Genomic DNA, 18916 nt, shown 5'->3' with positions numbered 1-18916 from the left:
CACTGTACCGTTTACTGTGTTTACGTGGAACATGTTTCTGTTCAGTAGTCACTTAAACATTTCTTTTGTTAATGTTTCTTTATGTTTCTTTATCTCCCCCTTGTTTCTAATGCTGTTATTGTAATGTAACCATGCGTGCTCTAACAATGTTATTCAGCTGTTTTACATGTTCTGTTTACTTTAAGAGCTTTGCATTACGGAGAAATCGAAGCTTTCCCTGATGATACAGGCTGTTGGTAATATCTCAATCCTTAATTATTTTCCTTGCCTCGCACTGTTGCAACAATACATTTTCTATTGATTTTCCTGTAGCAACTTACAGTGATGAATTACATCTGTCATAATCATTTTAAGTTAGATTAATAATAAAACAAAAGGTTGTATGCAGCCCTGCCTTCCAATAAGAGACTTATTATTGTAAAACATCTCATTGAAAGTACTTCAATGATGCGTGTAACACCACATGAAAAGAAGATTGAGCCAGTGAACTATAGGGACTACATTTATTCATTCACCCAAATGCACGATTGTCTACTTAAATCGAGCAGATGGTTTGTTGCCTTATCTGGGCACAAACCCATCCTGCCATACAAAAAATGCTTTCTCTTTTTCTACCAGAAAACAAAAGCCACATTTTCGGGAATGAAATTTGTTATTTGCACCCCACAGCTTACTGGAAAAAAATTCAGATCTCACATTTGTTTTTCCCTGTTGTCACAATAAAGCAGGGGGCTGAATCACTGTGACTCAAGGCCTGCTATTCTTCTCGGAGATGAATATTCGCTGTTGCCCAAGGTGAAAATAGGAGAGTGAGCCAGCTATTGTTTTGCTAGAGAAATGTCATCTGCGTTCTCATGTCTGTTTTGCTTCTCGAAATAAAGGTTTGTCCGACCCCTGCTGTGCTCCCACACAGGAGACACGTGACAGCCGGAATAATGACAGAGGGCTTTAATGTGATGCTCTGTCGCCCGCAGATACAGTGTGAACCTCCGTCATAGGTTGGTAAAATGCTAGGGTAGAACACATTGTAGGAAGATGTGGGGGAAGTAACTGCTTTAAATCAAGTTTTCTTAAAAGGTCTCCTATTATGCTACATTTGAAAAATATATTGTAGGGCAATATCTATAAAAACATGTCTTTGATGTGTTTTGCTCAAAATACCAAAGATCACCCATTGTAGCCATGCTTCATCCCCCCTGGCATTGCTGCTGCATTTAAAAAGGAATCCAATTCACTCAAACAGCTCATTTCTGTGACTATAATCCCACATTACAGCAGAGGGGTTTTAAAGGTGTGTTACAGTCTGTTAGATCCTTTGTAGGGAGTCATGATCAGTGACGCATGAATAAAAAGAGCTCTTTAATAGAAACGGCAGAATAGCCTGTTCACTTTTGTCCACATCTGATACAATGGCGGTTCCTCCACACAGGTCACACAGTCCATATGGTTGTATTACTTTTGTGTGAGATGTCTGAGCAGGAAAATGTTTTCGTGTTGTGTGGGAGTATTTTACTCAACCGTAACAAAAGTTGCTTCACTCTCGCTTTAAAAAAAAGCTGCTCACCCACCATTAGTCTGGCTGTCAATGGAGAGTTGCTGCTTTGCACTGTCCAAATGAGGCCTGAGCTGAATATATCGTGCTCAGATTGTCATGCCCAAAACGAAGCAGGAAAGTTTTGAAGAAATATATAAATTATAATTAATGCTGCATACTGTAGTCTGTGCAGGGTTGAGCTGTGAGACTTGCAGCAGCTTTCAGTTAGTCAGAATTTGGGCTTGACAGACTGGTGGGGGATATGGTTTGGAAGGGACAGATGCAGAAATTTCTCACACTTTTAAAATCATGGCATAAATAGTAATAAGTAAGAGTAATAATATCCTTTGGAAGAACAGATGTGTGCAGATAAATACTTGTAGTCATAAGATGGTGTCTTTCTTGCAGCCACATGAAATATTTTCACTCTCTCTCAAACCTCTTTACAGCGTGTTTGTATACTGTGGTCCATAAGGAAAAGAACAGTGCATACAGCAGACTATTGCGGGCACACAGGGACTAACCAATACTCCTAGGCCCCTTTCACAGATTAACTGCAAACCTAGACATTACCCGGAGGAGCTGTATGCGAGAACCCAAATGTCTGACTCATTCAAATAGACCTTACCCCACTTCCCTAGTACTCAGTCTGTCTAATGTGCAACTGATGTTGATTGATAGTCATGTGTGAATAGGGCCACTCATAATCTGTAGATTTCATGGCAAAGCGTAGCGCGTGCCTGTGAAGTTTCCATGGCGCAAAACCTTTTTTTACCTACCTGACTCAATGTAATCCAAGTCATGCTTTGCCTCCTGCATGCTACCCCTGGTCTGAACCAAACTGAGTATTTGGAGTAAGTGAGAATTCTTCCACATAGATGCTGTAAGAACTTTTTTAGTATAGTCAGCTAGTATTCATTTTGATTGACAAAAAAGTGATTTGACTCTTCCCTTTTGCAATTACTGTCAGTGGGATTTTGCCTCATTTGAATTATTCCTCAAATTTGAATAATTCAATTTGTCAGTTTTTAAGAGGTCTACTGTCGGCTGATCCAGTTGTGTTTCGGTTAAGATCTGTCAAACAAACTCTTGTGAGGACCAAACAACTGCATTGAAACTGTTTGAAGAGGAGGGTTTTGGATCATGTCGAACTTTGACTTATGGTTTATCTTTAAAGGAAACTGACAAACCCCACCGTGTGTAAACAGCAGACGCTGCTAATTTTAAGCTATTTATAAATAATCTCAATCTTAAATATAATGTATAAGCCATCTATATTTATGTTAATCTTTGGTAACTATGGTCATCAGCAAGTGAGTGCTGGGAATGTTTCCCCAATCCATCAGATCGCCAAAGCAGTAAGTAGTGCGGTCTGCTGGTGTGGCAGTCCATTAAGTAAACCTCAGTAATGCTGTCTTTCTTTGTCCTTCCATATCCTGCAGTTCCATACATTACCAAATATTAGCTTATATACAAATATATGTTTTTAACACCAGAGAACATAATTCTGTACGTAAGTTACACATAAAAAGAATTGAAGTGCTGCATGACCTGCTGTCAATCAACACCATTAAAAAAAAGAATTAAAAAAAAAGTTAAGATAAAGTATGAGGGCGCACTTCCAGTTACAATGATGGCTAATTTCCATCTGCAGTCCTTAGGCAGGTACATAACAATCAACAAACAGTAAAAACATTGCATAATATCAATAATAAAAAGATTAAAACACGGGTAAATAAAATAGTATATAGTACAGTTAAAATATTATAATACACTTCAACTGAAAAAAACTCAGATCATTGTCATTAATGACTGGATGCCTGAGATCCATGTTTTCCACCCTGAGAGACAGAGGGAAAGTCAGTGCAGGCTTTAAGCTCAGCTGGAAGAATGTTCCAGATTCCGAATCTGAGACCATATGATTGAGTTGTGAATGCTGTTCTTGAGGTGAAGGAAAGGGTACAGTTCTTTTGGAAAATGCATTTTTTTCCCCATGAAAAACTCAAAATTCTAGTATTGCATGCAAAACCATGCTCTATAGGCCTACTCACTTTTTTGTTGTGCCTACCCCTGCCTCATCTTTTTTTGTAACTGAATAATGGTTGCTGCTGCCTCTTTTGTCTGAGCTGAGAGTGAAAGTGGAAAGGCTCTGACCTCCCCTCTCCTCCTCATCATCCATCTCTGTACTCCTCCTCCTCTGCTAAAGCCTCTCTTTCTGGAGTTGAAAGATAAAAATCTGAGGTATGTTAGTCATTTTCTGGCCGTGCAGCACCAGGTGTGTGTGTGTGTGTGTGTGTGTGTGTGTGTGTGTGTGTGTGTGTGTGTGTGTGTGTGTGTGTGTGTGTGTGTGTGGCTTGTTAACGTATGATGTAGGAGTGGAGTTTGCCTGGCAACAGGTGCTCCCAGGGATGAGACGGTTGATAGTATATACTTTTCTCCCTGCTGTAAACACCGCCCTGCTCTCTTACCACGCACCCCCCCCCCCCATCATCATCCCAAGCTGCCTTTTGATGAAGTGATGATCACTCTGACCGCGCCACTAACAAGTAAAGCAGTCAACGTCATCAAAAATGCATGAAGTTGATCTTCAATTAAAAAAGGTTTGATGTTGTTGACGGTAATTTGCCGAGGGTTGACATCTAAACAGCACCGACTGACTGGGTTTATCTCCTCTTGAATGTGTTTGCATTTTAATTGTGGATGTTGGTGGTGCGTGTTTGTGAGGAGTGGGCTGAGGAAGACGCTCGCCTGATGTCAGAGGTTTGATGTGGGCGTATGAGTCATAGCGGGGGTGGTGGCGGCTGGTCCGACGGTTTGATGACAGTGCCTGTTGGAGCAGATGGTTTCAGTCACCATGGGGGGGGGGGGGGGGGGGGGGGGTTTGGAGGTACAGTCAGAGATGTTGTTCCTTCAAAAGGTGTTCAACGCTTCTCTGTATAGTTACAGATGATGCAGTAAGACGTGATTTAACTTGTCTTACAAAGGCTTTTTATTCTAGCAAGAATGCACTCTTCAGTTGAATGCTTTTCAATGGTAGGAGTTATTCAATTCAATAATTTCCCTCCCACAAGTTTCCCTCGCATAGACTGAGGACCAGGATCTCTCGGTCTCTGCTGTGTAGCTTTCCATCATTCACCTCACCGTTTTGGAAGTGCATTGATAAAACCCTTTATTTACATATTATATTTAAATATTCTTTTCTTTTCTTACAGTAATATGTTGCATCACTTCATCACGTCTTCTTTAGTAATTATTGATGCTGATTAAACTTTATTAAGGCTTTTGTTGTATCCAGTCCACAACACTTACAAAATTCAGTCGCCGTTCATACACCGTATAGTTTAGAAAAGATTATCCCATTCAGATTCAACTTTAGTCCCAAATGTGTGAAGGTAAACTAGTTCATTGAGGTTAGTATAAGTGTGTTTCCCCTTTGAAGAGGGACACATTAAGATAAAAACTAATCTAGTTAGGAAACATTGATATGTTTTTAGTAAGTCAACTTATTTGAAGAGGGAAATCACTTTTAAAAACTATGATTACTGACATAGATAGAATCGGAGGATGAAACCCTCTTTATTAGTCACATGCATGCACACAGCAGAGCACACACAGTGAAATTGGTCCTCTGCATTTAACCCATCCTAGTACTAGGAGCAGTGGGCAGCTATTGTTCAGCGCCCGGGGAGCAATGGGGAGGGGGGATTGGAGATGTCCGGTGCCTTGCTCAAGGGCACCTTGGAATGTTACATGTTTTTAGGGCATTTTACTTGAAAGAAATGGTGCATCTTTGCTAACATTGAGGATGACACATTTAAGAGTCCAACAGAGAGAGATAAAAAGGAGGTTCTCCTTGAGGGAAAAGGACAGAATTTATCTCACAGACTGACCTACTTTTAAATATCTGAGAATCTTTACTGGAACTATGAGGGATTGAAAGAGCTTCATTAAGGGTTCTGGAAATGCTGGAGAGCCAGTGCACCCATAGAGAAAAAAACAGTTTGCCTGAAATTGTAGTGGCAACATGATTCACAATATTGACGTGAAGGACTTGTTAATCATTATTTTCATGATATATAAAAGTGATAATGGAGTGATATTTTTTCTTCTGCAAAATGACTTTTCCAAACAAAGATTTGTTTTTTAATGTTGGGAAATATGATTGACAGGCTGTGACATTTCTGAAGAACAACAGAACTTTATTCAGAAAGGCAATTTGACACATTTTGCCTTTAGCTAGTTGAAATCTTCCCGGAATTGATCGGTTAAAGCCACTCTCAAACTGAGCTTTCTAAAGTGATCTGATGTCTTTATTCAGGGAGCAGAAACCCAGTGACATTACATCCTCCACTATTCTGACAATTAATTTGCAAAAGAATATGTTACTTTTTTTTTGTTGCACTCCTTCTAGATGGTTCCACAAATGATGATCACTGTTTAACACATGCGGAGAAGTGTTAAAGTACAGTAGTACTTCAATAAGAAGAGAATGTTCTGGTATGAGCCACTTCATTCTGTCTCTCGCACTTTCATCAGAACATTCTGGAAATAAGGCTTCTGTCTCCTCAGTGTTTAACAGCTAATGTTATGGTTGTCTGTGTACCCTTTTATGCTATTGGATGCAAGAAAAATAGCCCCAAAGTAACACTTACACCAAGTCATGACAGTTGAACACACACTTTTGCAGATACACTCAAAAGCACTTTTCAATAGTTTACTTTATTTGTAAAATATTCACGATGAAAAGTAATAGGCATTGTTGTGACTTCACAGAGGCTCACAGCACTAACCAACACAGTTTATTCAGTGCACATGCATCATGCTAGATTCAAAGCCCTTACAATAATCATGGTTCTTTGCACTTAAAACTCAACTTGATCTGAGAAACAGTTTGTTAAATCTGATTTTTGGAGGTGAAGTTTGTTAGTTCATCCAAAAACAAACCTAAATGCACTGTGGTTTTCCCTCCAAGCTCCAGAGAGGCTAATAAACTAACTACTAAATGAGCTAAACACAGCACACACAGTGTATAGCAACACATACATACACATACGCACAGGCACAGACTGTAGTAAAGCTGAATGGCACAACTGTGCACATCTGGCTGGTCTTAAGGCTTTTGCAGCAGAAGCAGTTCTTGTGCAGAGACTGATCCTCTGAGCGATGTTCAGCCTCCTCGTTGGATACCTTCGCCTTTCTTATGGAAAGTTTACTGTTGGCTTGTCTTCCATATTTCAGAGTTTTGGTGTCATCTAATCAGACGCTAAGTTGTTCTGGATCATTCTGAATTCTCTCAATACTAGCTTACAAAGCCGTGTAGAGGTCGATTCAGCTGCTGTTCTAAGCATTATTATTGAATCATCTGTGTAGAAGCCAGCATTGTGCATTTAAAGATACAAACACAGTCCAGGGACACAGTCCAACCCACCTGTTCTCCTCCTTCCACCTAATGACACATTACAGCTCAGCACATGTTACAAGATCTTCAAGCCAATATCTTAATTTAGCGGGGCGGGTATGGAATCAGGCACTACTTTTTCCCTCTCCGCCTCCCCCTTTCCTCCTCTCCTTACACTCTGTTTCTGTACCCTACTTGACAAAGTGCAAGGCCTCTGCCGCCACCACAGAGCCTTTGCTGCTGTCGAGGCTGGTGACCATCTTGAAGCCGGATCTCAGTGCGAGCATTACTGTCTCTAGCTTCAGACAGTCAAGCGTGCACAGGAATGTGCTGTCCTCCTTCAGGACCAGCCGCGAGCCTGGCTCCGACTTGATGAAGTGTCGGAACTGGATCACATTGGACGACACCTCAAATTCTTCTGGGAAGCCGTCCAGGCGACTCTTGGAGATCTGCACCAGCCGGCCTTTGACCTTGTCGATGAAGCCGGCGTCACTGCAGTACACTTTGAGGCCCTGAGACCTCTCATGGCTATCCGTCACCTCCAAAAATGCAGCCTCCCGCTGTGCCGCCCTCTGACTTTCCCACTCCACGACGGCTTCCACAAGTTCACTCAGGCGGTAAAAATCAGCTTCCCGTCGCAGGAGCCCAGCCTCCCGGAAGTCGTCAGGCAGCTGAAGCTCTCCAGTTCGGAGGTAGTTGAGCACATGGCGAAAAACAGGACCATCTCTGTCGATGAACGGGTTGCCCATGGAATCAGTGTGCTGAACAGGCTTCTTGCCATTGGCAAGCTCTTCTAGGAAGGAGCCCTGGTGTTTGGAAAGGGTGGTCCGGTGTGCGGTGTACAGGAACCCCCCTACGTTGAGAGTGATGGTGCCTGAGGACGGCTTCTTGAAGCTCTTGCTGGGCTGCAGCAGGTCCGGGTTGATGTGCCTCAATTCACTTTCCATCCTTCTGAGGTTCCATTCCATTCTCCAGTCACCCTCTCCTGCCTCGACCCAGCTGCCTCCGAGCTGGTGTGTCTGCAGCACTGAACGAGTCTGGCTTTCTCTTCTCTTTTGGATCTGGCAGTGAGTCTGTGCTGCCGCTGAGTAAATGGAAAGGTGTTGTCAGCTGTCGTACAGCGAGAGCGATGTGTCCGAGAGAGTGTGAATGTGGATGGGTGAGTGATGTCTGGCAGAGGAGCTACAGTGAACTGATTGCTGAAAACAGACTGGCTCTCTGTGCTGCTCGCTGTCCCTCCTCTTCCTTTCTCTCCCTCTCTCTCCCTCTTCAGGAGTGGGCGGGCAGACAGCGTCACACTCAGGGAGGAGAGAGAGAGGGGATAATCAAACAAAAGAAGAGTGCGGACCCTCTGAGCTCTTTCTTTCTTGCTCTCTTTTCCTAATTATCTCTGTTAATAAAGGTGCAGAGCTATCTCTTTCTCACACTCACACACACAACCTTCACCAGATGGAGGGGGGGTTGCTATATTTTTTTCTGTGGTGTGAAACCATCTCGGCTTGTGTGAGCCTGAATTTGAAATTCCCTTTGCAGCCAAATCCATCTAGCCACACCGTGCTACATGTGGACTTTTTGAACAGAAATCTAGTTCAGGGCTTAATATGTTCAGTCTCATCTCTGTGACAGGGGGAGAAGTACCATTCCAACATGACTTCTGTAAATGAAAGCAATAGGGGGTGAATTAATATACGCACATCCTGTTTTGTTTTTGCAAAGAAACAAGCAGTCCGCTGTCCTGTGCAGTTATTAAACGTGTCTTGTGCGTGTGTACTGGCTTTGGGCACATGTGGAGGAAATGGGCCAATTACAGTGAATGGTCGTCAGGTCATGAAGTACAGGTATGAGTTGGCTTATGCTTTAGCCTGTAGCCCCCCCTCAGGGGAGGTGTGTGTGTGTGTGTGTGTGTGTGTGTGTGTCCGTGTGTGTCCGTGTGTGTCCGTGTGTGTCCGTGTGTGTCCGTGTGTGTCCGTGTGTGTCCGTGTGTGTCCGTGTCTCACATTAAGAGTGACACAGAGGGCCTTTAAATGTTAGGATAATGAATTTGGCTTTTAGACGGCTTACAGTGTGTGATTTAAAAGAGAACAATGTGTACTTTGTAGACGATCAGTTGCAGTATACTGAACACTGATCATGCAGTATGATGTATATTATATTTGCCTGGCAGATTTATGTTGGTCTATTAACATCCCTGTGAAGCTGGGATTTGTTTGTTGGACTACACACTTAGAAATCAATATTGCAGTAAAGTCTGGATACTTGGTGAGTAAATGATGTACGAAAACAACATAAGATCAATACATAAATAAATCCTACCCTTATCTCTCTCTGTCTGTTGTCCCTTATATCGCGCTATACAACTAAAGTATGCAGGTTTCCTGTGATCTGAGTAACCTTCAGTTTGCTCAGTTCAATGTTTCTCTTTGTTTCTTTAGGCATCATCTTATGACAAAAATCACTGAATCAGTAGAAAATGGCATAAAAGCGATCCTTATATAACTCTCTACAAACTACTTAATATTTGCTGTTGAAGTATTTCAGTCCAGACGGTCTCAACCTCCTTCAGATGGATTTATTTTAACCTGGGTGACCATGTCTGGATCATTTCTCAGCACTTGTATAGGACTCTGGCAATGAGCAAATACCTGGATGGTGGCAGTATTGAGTCTACGCAGGGCAGCAGAGACTCAGGCTTGCTTGACAGGGATGTTTACTGTAGATCTCAAAATAATTGGTTGCAAAATATTGTTAATTGAAGCATTTCATAGATGAGGACTTAAATGATTGATCAGGTTTAGGGCTGCAAACTACTTTTTTCATCTGTGGATGGTTGTTTTATCTAATCTATGAATAAAAACATCAACAAATTGTGAATGTGTGCACACTCCTGTCCAGCAGAATAAAGTGACAGCACTTTGATGGCAGAGCCCTTTGTGCATCATGAAAAGCGGAACAGTTTGAAGGGAAAAGACAAAACATGACGCTTGTTCAGCTCCTCTTTGGATGACTGAAAACATTTTCGACACAATGAGAAAAACTCTACAAAAAGCTCAGTGGCCTTGTCGTTAACCCTACAGATATAAGAGCTTTGTGCAAACACAAAACATCAATGTGTGTGTGTGTATGCTGCGTGCAGTCTCACTCATACTTCAGCAAATGCATCATTACGTCTTATTGTGTGCCCCGAGGCACTGATGTTTCTATCAAGGCTCTCACTCAGCAAACAGTTGGCAGAGGTGCTTTATGTTCCGGTCCACATGGTTGAGGGAAGCAATGCAACTGTGATGCTCGGATTTGGCCCTCTTGGCGCCCACGATCCTGCCTTTTTTCAAAGTCTGTGGGATCACACTTGAGGCCACTTCTCAGCAGTCTGTTCACATGCAAAGTAGATACAGAAGTGAAGGAGCTGTTGCATGCACCTGTTTAATTAGCAACAGTAATAAAAGAAAAAAGCAGACCACTCAGATATGTAACTTTAATACACTTCAGATAAAACTAAAAGCCCCCGTAAGTTCTTTTTGGTTTTTTTTGTGATCACATTTTTATTGAGCTTAATACACAACATGTACAACCAAAAACACAACACGTTTTTGAATAAAATAACTAAAAGTAAAAGAGGAAGAAAAATGAGATAACAGCAATTACTCACAAAATATACAAAATGCAGAATACATATGTAAGCTAAAAATAACAATAGACAAACAAAAATTAAATAAAGCAAAATAAAACAAACCCAACCCCCAGACATATAAACACAAACAGACACACACACACACAGGCCGTTCACTGTTGGGTGCCAGCACTCCACCAGCGTTGTCAGACAGAAGTGTACCATCACTAACACACACACACACACACACACACACACACACACACACACACACACACACACACACACACACACACACACACACACACACACGAAACGCTAAATTGAAAGGCCGTGGATTAGGGGAAGGAAGAAATCATTCCAAAAGATCTTTGAAAGAATCAACTGTTTACATTGTTTACATTGGTGTCACTTGTCCCATTAATTCGGGCAGTTGACAACTCTAAATAAACAACATCCAGAGAAGCAAGGACCCAGTGTCTGAAGGTGAGGGAATTAGGAGGCTCAATCTAACCGCAACCATCTTTTTAGCAGTTGTTAGGCAAGCTAGTAAGATGAGCATCTTAAGCTTGGAAATATCGAGTTGGACAGATCATTTAACAGAAGGAGGGGCACAGTCACCGGCACGGTCACTGAAAGCACACGTGACAGACCAGAAGCTACTTTAGTCCAGAGCAATGCGACTGGAGGACAGTCCCACATCATGTGAATAAACGTGCCAGGGGCCTTCATAGTGCATAAACTACACGAGGGGTCATCTATCACTTTCATGCAGTGAAGTTTACGCGGGGTTGGATATGTTCTGTGGACATAGTTAAAGTAGATCTGTTGGTGATCAGGATTCCGAGAGGCCTCATTTATGCTTGACCAAACACCCTCCCAACTGAAATCAGGGTCCAAAACTAGACAATCATGTCTCCATACTCTGTCCAGCGACAGGGTATCGTAGGAAGTCTCCAGAAAGAAATGATACAGTGTGGACACCATACCCCTGTTTTTTCCTTGTACACTAAACAATTTATAAAGAGGATGAACGGGCAAAGGTTGTTGCCATGGGACACCATGTGCCTTGAGAGCAGATCTGAGCTGCAAATAAAAGAAAAACGAGCTACCTGGCAGATTGAACGCGCTCTTAATTTCTTGAAAGGCGCGCAAACCCCTGTCATCATAAATGTCGCTCAAATGGTGAATGCTCCTGTTGCTTCAATGAGAGGATGAAACGGGTCTCCCACCGATTAGCAGACCTCTATTGTCAAATATAGGAGAAAGCGTGTGCCACTAAGAAATCTTACATAGTGATTCAGCTGTGCGCCAGATCTGGATGAGATGTGAAACTATAGGGCCAAAGTGTAGTTGACATTGCTTATTTGTTAAATTGGCAAAAAGGATATCTTGCAGGTTCCACGGCCGTATGATATTTTCTTCTAAATTACGCCAGGAAACGGATGCAGTAGGGTCACGCCACACCAGTAACGGTAGAAGCACAAATGACCAAAAATACAACTTAAAATTAGGCACTGCCAGACCACCACCTTCCCTCCCCCTCTGTATAGTGGATAATTTCAGTCACGGACGCTTTGTATTCCAGATGAAGCGCGAAATATTAGAGTGAATTTTGTTCCAGTAGTCAACAGGGGGTGAGAGGGGGAGCATCGAGCTGACAAAATTAATCCTGGGTAAAATGTTCATTTTGACTATAGAGATACGGGCCCGAAGAGAGTTCGGAAGGCTAATCCATCTTTCCAAATCCATTTTGAATCTGTTCTATGTTTCTGAGTAATTGAATGTTACAATGCGATTTAAAGATGGGAAAATGTCTATCCCAAGATACTTAAAGTGCTGGACAACTGGGACACCGGGTGGAAATTGAAGCATTTTAGCTGGCTCATTTAGGGGTAACAGGGCGGACTTAGACCAATTAATCCTAAAGCCAGAGAGACAACCAAACTCCTCACAGATAAGTAACAACTCAGGCATAGATTGAGTCGGATTTTCCATGAAAACCTGTAATATCATCTGCATATAGCGCCACATGGTGGTGAGTGTCACGGACAGAAATTGGATGGACATTAGGGGATTGGCGTATCATTTGGGCTAGAGGTTCAAGGGAGATTGCAAAAAGTGCTGGGCTCAGTGGACATCCCTGGCGGGAAGATCTAGAAACAGGGAATAGCGCGGAGAATAATTGCCCAGTGAGCACCAGAGCTGAGGGATTACAGTACAGCACCTTAACCATATGTATAAAGCCATTACCAAAACCCATTTTCTCCAGCACAGACCACAAAAACGACCATTCTAGTCCGTCAAAGGCTTTCATTGCATCAGGAGACAGCACTGCTGTCGGGTCTTTTTGTCTACTGAAGCATCTATCAAATGGTGAAGATGTCTAACATTATCAGCAGCTAGCCTTGATTTAATAAACCCTGTCTGATCACAGTTAATTGATGTTGGCATATAATCCTGAATGCGCCTGGCACGCACCTTTGCAAAAATCTTTAGATCTGAATTTAATAAAGTTAGTGGCCTATAACTAGCACAATCTGTCGGGTCCTTATCCTTCTTTAAGAGTAAGGAAATCAGGGCTATGTTCACATCCCTCGAAAAACTGCCCTTATCTATCGAATACACTATCATGTCCAGAAGTAGTGGACCCAGTTTATCCCAAAATGCTACATAAAACTCGGGAGGTATCCCATCCAAACCTGGTGATCCCGTAAGTTGTTATTGTAGGATGAATCTTTCATTTAAATCTACATTTTCACTTGAAGCAGTTTGATAAGTTGTTATCCAAATCATTAGCTCTGGAAAAAATGAAGAGACCATGTCAGCAGTATCAGTTTTTCTGGTTTTACTATGTAAAGGTATGTCTTTGAGTTAAATGTTTTGGGGTTTTTTTGTATTCTATAAACTACAGACAACATTTCTGTGAATTCCACAGACACTGGAATGGCTGCCATACATGTAGAGATAAAGATTTAAGAAACATTTGGAGTGGTCTCTTAATTTCTTCCGGAGCTGTATGATTGTGCATGAGCATAAATACCATAAAATCATGGAAATAATTACAGCTCTCTTCCTGACAAAAATGTATACACATATTTAAGACACTTTTTAGACTTGGTGCTTATTTTCCTGAAAGAAGCCATTATCAACAGGTGTGTTATATTCATGCAACAGGTGGTCAAGTAGTTGCACCGAGTGCATTGTAAATAGAGGTGCTCAGTAGAGAAACAGCCAAAGTAAAGCGGAGTGACAGCTATCTCTGTCCCCTCTGCGATTTCCTAATGCTAAGTGATTAGCGGTATCATCATCAACAACACTCAATTGGAATTTCAAACGAGGCCAAGATGCAGCAGAGAGGATTGTGGGAGGTTTGACCTGCTTTCTGCCTCCTGTTCATTAAACTGGCTCCGCGGGGATGATCGTTATCTTCAAAGTGAGGGAGAATCTGTTTGTCGCAGCTGTTCTGTCTCTTTATCAAACTGTCAGCTCAGGACATTCAAATTTAAATGCTCCTAAAATTGTGCTTGAAAGAACCCTCCTTTTCTTTCCTAAAGGAGGTGAATTACTCATAAAGGTGCTCCAGGGCTGCTGGTGGAAGATGTAGTCATGGACTACTGTGAAGCTTGCATGGCAACCACTTAAATATAGGGTCTTGTGTGAGCTCAGAGCTGTCAATCACTTGCTTTATGTTATATTACGGAAGTGTATTTAATATGTAGACTCTTGTTTTTGTCAGTAGTAAAGTTAATCTCATCAATCAAAATGATCAGACATCAGCATTTTATTCTGAGGGGTTCAGATAGCATTATTGTCACGTTGTTGATGTTCTGTTTTTTTTGTTGAATTATTTTATTATTCTTGAGCGTAGGTACAGTTGTGAAGAGGTTGTTTAAAAACACAATTAAAGCACTTTACATTTTAATTCCTGATATCTAAACACATCTTAGTATTGAAAGCATAAGGAAGGCAAGACCTGTCGCCTGGGGTGAAACACTATTTATAATAATAATATTAGATAAATCCCTCTCCAACACCGATTGTTCAGTAACAGCTTAGCAACCGTAACTAGGCTCAGCAGGCTTGTTAAGCTTTACATTTCTCTGTGTTAAAGCAGCATGCATGTCCCTGATACGCTGCATTTACAGGGTAGATTAACTATGTCTATTCAAAGCATAAACTGCAGTGGTTGACATGTACAGTCAGCCCCTCAATATTCCATGCTAACAACATTTAACTTGAATGCATTTAAAAAATAAAAACAAAATCTGCTACAGATATCAAAATGACCCGGCGGATAAATCCTACTAACTAAGATGACCCCTGACTTTTCCTCTAGTGCCCCATGGATCTAACATTTGTACTTGTTGAATAATTGAATACATGAAAAAACGCCTGACAGTAAAAATGATATTCCTACCATCTTTAGTTGACATGTTACCAGCCTTACAAAGCTGCTTCCTCACCTGTAGACCTAACGTTTTATTTTGGTTTAGTTAAGTTGGCATTATAAAAAGAATATCAGAACATATATAATTATGTAGATGCACAAAGTATGTTTTTAAGATGACATTTTGAAGGTGTCAGATACACAGGGGCTCTGATAACTCCTCCTTGTTAAGCTTTCTCTGTAGTCCTAGAATACTGACCTTGTTGAATATGATGCAGAAATGTGTTTGTAATGTTGAGAAATAGTCCAGTCTTCTTTTGATTATATTTCCACCAGCTTTTCTCTGTCAGGGGCACTTTGAAGTGTGTTTTGCATATGCATGCTGCTAGACCGTGTTGAAATCAAAAGGAGGAAGCTGACTGCAGAACACAGACATCGGAAAATCACCTCAAAGTTAATTAATGGAATCATTAAATGTCCTTAATGAGGAAGCCTCTGGGCTTTGTAGAGAGGAGGTCTAATGGAAAATTATATTTGGAGATCCAATCAGTGACTTCACCCCCCCTTATTGCTTCCTTGTTGTCATCACTTCCATGTAACAGATGCTTCAATTCATAAATGCATGCCCATTAATCTGGTTTCCAAATTCCTGCTTGTTTAAATGTTGTTATTTACCAAAATGGGTGGACATGCACAAGTCTGATTTCCACTATTACGGTAATTACAAATAGATCTACGTCTTCAGGACTGTCAATGAAAAAAACGGCAGAGATTCACCAGTTGTTTTAGATTGGCAATGTTCTCCAACTGAAACATCATCAGCAGTGATTTCACAAAGATGATGATGTCCTTCACTTTGCTTATATTCAAAGAGACTGTGGAAGGGCATTACTATAACAGCTCATTCGTCAGTCATAAACACAGGGAAGTAAATACATATCTCCAGTGTAAACAGTAAGTATGACAACAAAACCATTAAGTTTATAAGTGTGTGTTTGGACCTATATTTCTTTGGATGTTTTAAAGAGAAATGGTAACTCAGTATTCACAAAGGAACAGGGTCTTTTTATGACATATTGTTAAAGCACTTATTTATATATTATAGACCATGGTCTTAAGATATTTCAATATTTAGTTTATTGGTTTTTATTAAAACGCAAACTCGTTATTAGCCTACTTGCTAATTGGACAAAATCTTCACACATCTTTTTGAAAGACGTAATTATCCTGCCCCCATACGCTCTGCAAACATGGCTCTATTATATTCCTGAAATCTAAAACCGCCTCATAGCTTGAATATCACAATGGGAATTATAACCAGGAGGTCACCGGGCCTCAGTCAGATCTGAATCCAGAGTGATCTCAGAGAGCTGGGGTCACATGACTAGCCTGAGGCACAGTAACGGAAGCTGCTTATGCAATGTGTTAGACATTGTGTGTGTGAGGGAGATATTCTTTGGTAAGGCACTCAATGGAGCCCAAGGTTAGTTAAGCTGGCAAAGAGGAAAAGGAAGATGTGTTAGCCTGCAACGGATTTACAGTATTGAAGAACAGCGAGGATGTTGAGTGCTGGGGAAGGTCTCTGACGGACTTGTTTGTATTTAGTGCTCCAGTATTATATATAGGCTTGGTGTGTTTGTGGGTGATGAAGAGGATCCAGAGAGGGTGAGGATGGATGGAGGCCTGGTGGGCGGCAAGCTGTTTGTTGTGTTTAACATTAGGAAGGTCAGAGCTTTAAGGGAAGGGCCGAGGAGCAGATGGAGGTAAGAGATGAGCGGGGGGGGGGGGGGGGCGAGGCGAGCGTGTGACCTTCTCTCCCTCGCATCTGTCTCTCTTCCTACCGTCTTCCCTTTTATTTTTTTACTCTGCAAGAATTATCTCAATGCAATGCCTCTACAGTATTTGCAGGGCTTAAATGCAGGACTTGCAGGTCTAACCTTTCCCAACCCAAATATTTAGTGTTGGAGTGCCTATGGACGCAGGTAGTGGCTGCTGAAAGTCAGACAGCATGGAGAAGCTCGCCTTCAGAGACGCTTTACACCTCCTGCTGAGCAATAAATCCCATTTCCTCTGTCGGCACAATATACACATTTGCTTTAAACACATCACAAACACAACTTGGAACAAACTTTTTATTGTTAATGTAATTAAACCCTTTGTGTGTAAAACTCCAATATTTAAGCACAAAAGTGATATTTAGAAATGCCATATTTTAATCTGCTCTGTCCAGTCTTTCAGCTGTGTTTTACACGAGCACAACAAGCATGTTTGGCTAATATCGAATTGTTGACAAGCTAAAATAAAACCTCTCTGTGTACAGTCTAACAGTTTATTGTAGATTAGTTAATTGATTTATTGAGTTCTAATTTACAGTAAACTAAGCTATGCCATCAGTGGATTTATTAGTCCACTATCACATCTCTCACTTCAGAGACACTGCTCATTGGATGAATCCTCATGTTTTTGGACCCTAATACCTGGTAATGAACCCTGTGTCCCATCTAAGGCCTAGTAGAAGCTCAGTTGAGATGTGCCATATGAAGGATTAAAATTACTTAGGAGAAGAAGTAGTAAGTTATTCCTTATGTACAATTCATTAATTAAATAACCGCAAAGCATGCTGTATCGTTTTGGGTATTTTGGCTTTATCGCCAAACCATATTTGCACACAAAGCTCAACTTGGACCTGAAACATTCGGAGGACATTACTGCTGTTGTCACAGAGCTGTACCATGACCCAGAATAAGTCACGGAAAGGAATCATTTTCTCTTCCAGATGCAATCCTTTGATTTAAATGGGAATAACTACATGGTTTGGATATTACATTGTCTGTTGCTCACAGAGAATATCATTCTGGACAGGGACTGCATGCAGACCCAGAGGCAGCTCTTTGGATGTGTATAGTGTAGTGTATGTACCTCTCTATCGAGCGCGGTGATAAGGGTTCAGATTATGTCAACTTTGACCTCGGTGTCCACTGGCTTTCAAAGCGCAACCAATGACAAACCAGCTGTATGCAGCGCAGCCAGAAGCAACAAAAGCAACGAGGTGAAGTTACCATAGAAACCAAACCTCCTGGCTGCTTTCACCTCTGCACGGGTCTGTGCCCTTCATCGCTGCGAGGGAAGAGAACATTTCCTAACAAGTGAGCGCAGTTTAAAAGGACAGACATGAGGAGTATCCATCTACTGCTCTCTTCAAGAAAAGACCGATCAAGTACGTGGAGTTTCTCTACAGGACCTGTACGACGGCTCTTGATGATGAAAAAGTGAGGTGACCGAACATTTGTGAATGTGACAAAATCTTTTAAACCACTCAAGCTGCTACCCAAGAACACAGTTGTTAGCTCCAGCGTGTCTGTGGTGTTCCTAATAAAAGCACCATGTGACCGCTTCAAAACAGTTATGATTTTAATGAAGTGCTGTTCATCTGCCTTTAGCTTTTCTTTGAGAGGAAGAATTCTGCAGAGTAGGAGAATTAGGAAACTGAATATCTGCTGAAGGTGTGGACCAAAACATTGATCTAGCACAGAGGTGTCCAAACTTTTTTCACCAAGGGCCACATACAGAAAAATATACGGAGCGCTGTGCCACTTAAAGAGGTGAATATTGATTAAGTTATAAGTTAGCAAAACAAATCAAATGTAGGTGAATAATGCGCGATACTTGAAAACGCGTTTCCTTAAATTTGTTGGCAGCTCATTCCTTAAAACAGAAGCCTCAGATTGCTTATATTAAGAGTAGATATGAAGGTAAAATGTCAAGCTTGTTATAGAAATATAACAACTAAGCTATCAACTAAGATTTTGTTAGAAAATGTTTTAAATTTTAAATGACTGAATTTATTTGAAAATTGGGCTCATTAATATATTTGAACATATATATTTGAGAAGTACAATATAAGACAAGCAAAAGTTTAATTTGTGGGCCATATTGCATTATGCTTTTAGAATTTACTGAGGGCCGATTCAAAATGGCCTGCGCGCT

The 18916-nt window shown here is 41.3% G+C and overlaps 2 protein-coding genes across 2 annotated transcripts in view; one reads left to right on the top strand and one right to left on the bottom strand.

The window, feature by feature from the left end:
- LOC134867224 (general transcription factor IIF subunit 2-like) overlaps positions 1-18916 on the top strand; it is a 39922-nt gene that overhangs the window by 9643 nt on the left and 11363 nt on the right. The gene's annotated exons all lie outside the window — the stretch shown is intronic.
- On the bottom strand, positions 6238-8158 carry kctd4 (potassium channel tetramerization domain containing 4). The gene has a single exon (XM_063887624.1). It carries the CDS (start codon positions 7898-7900, stop codon positions 7124-7126), a length of 777 nt encoding a protein of 258 aa, XP_063743694.1. The 5' UTR covers positions 7901-8158; the 3' UTR covers positions 6238-7123.

This window comes from Eleginops maclovinus, chromosome 7 (assembly GCF_036324505.1).
Source record: "Eleginops maclovinus isolate JMC-PN-2008 ecotype Puerto Natales chromosome 7, JC_Emac_rtc_rv5, whole genome shotgun sequence".
In the NCBI taxonomy this organism is placed as follows: domain Eukaryota; kingdom Metazoa; phylum Chordata; class Actinopteri; order Perciformes; family Eleginopidae; genus Eleginops; species Eleginops maclovinus.
The sequence above is the reverse complement of the archived record's forward strand: the minus strand, read 5'-3'. Positions and strand labels throughout refer to the sequence as shown.

Coding starts and splice junctions, on each gene's coding strand:
- kctd4 (XM_063887624.1), bottom strand. CDS start 7,900: ATGGAATGGAACCTCAGAAGGATGGAAAGTGAATTGAGGCACATCAAC.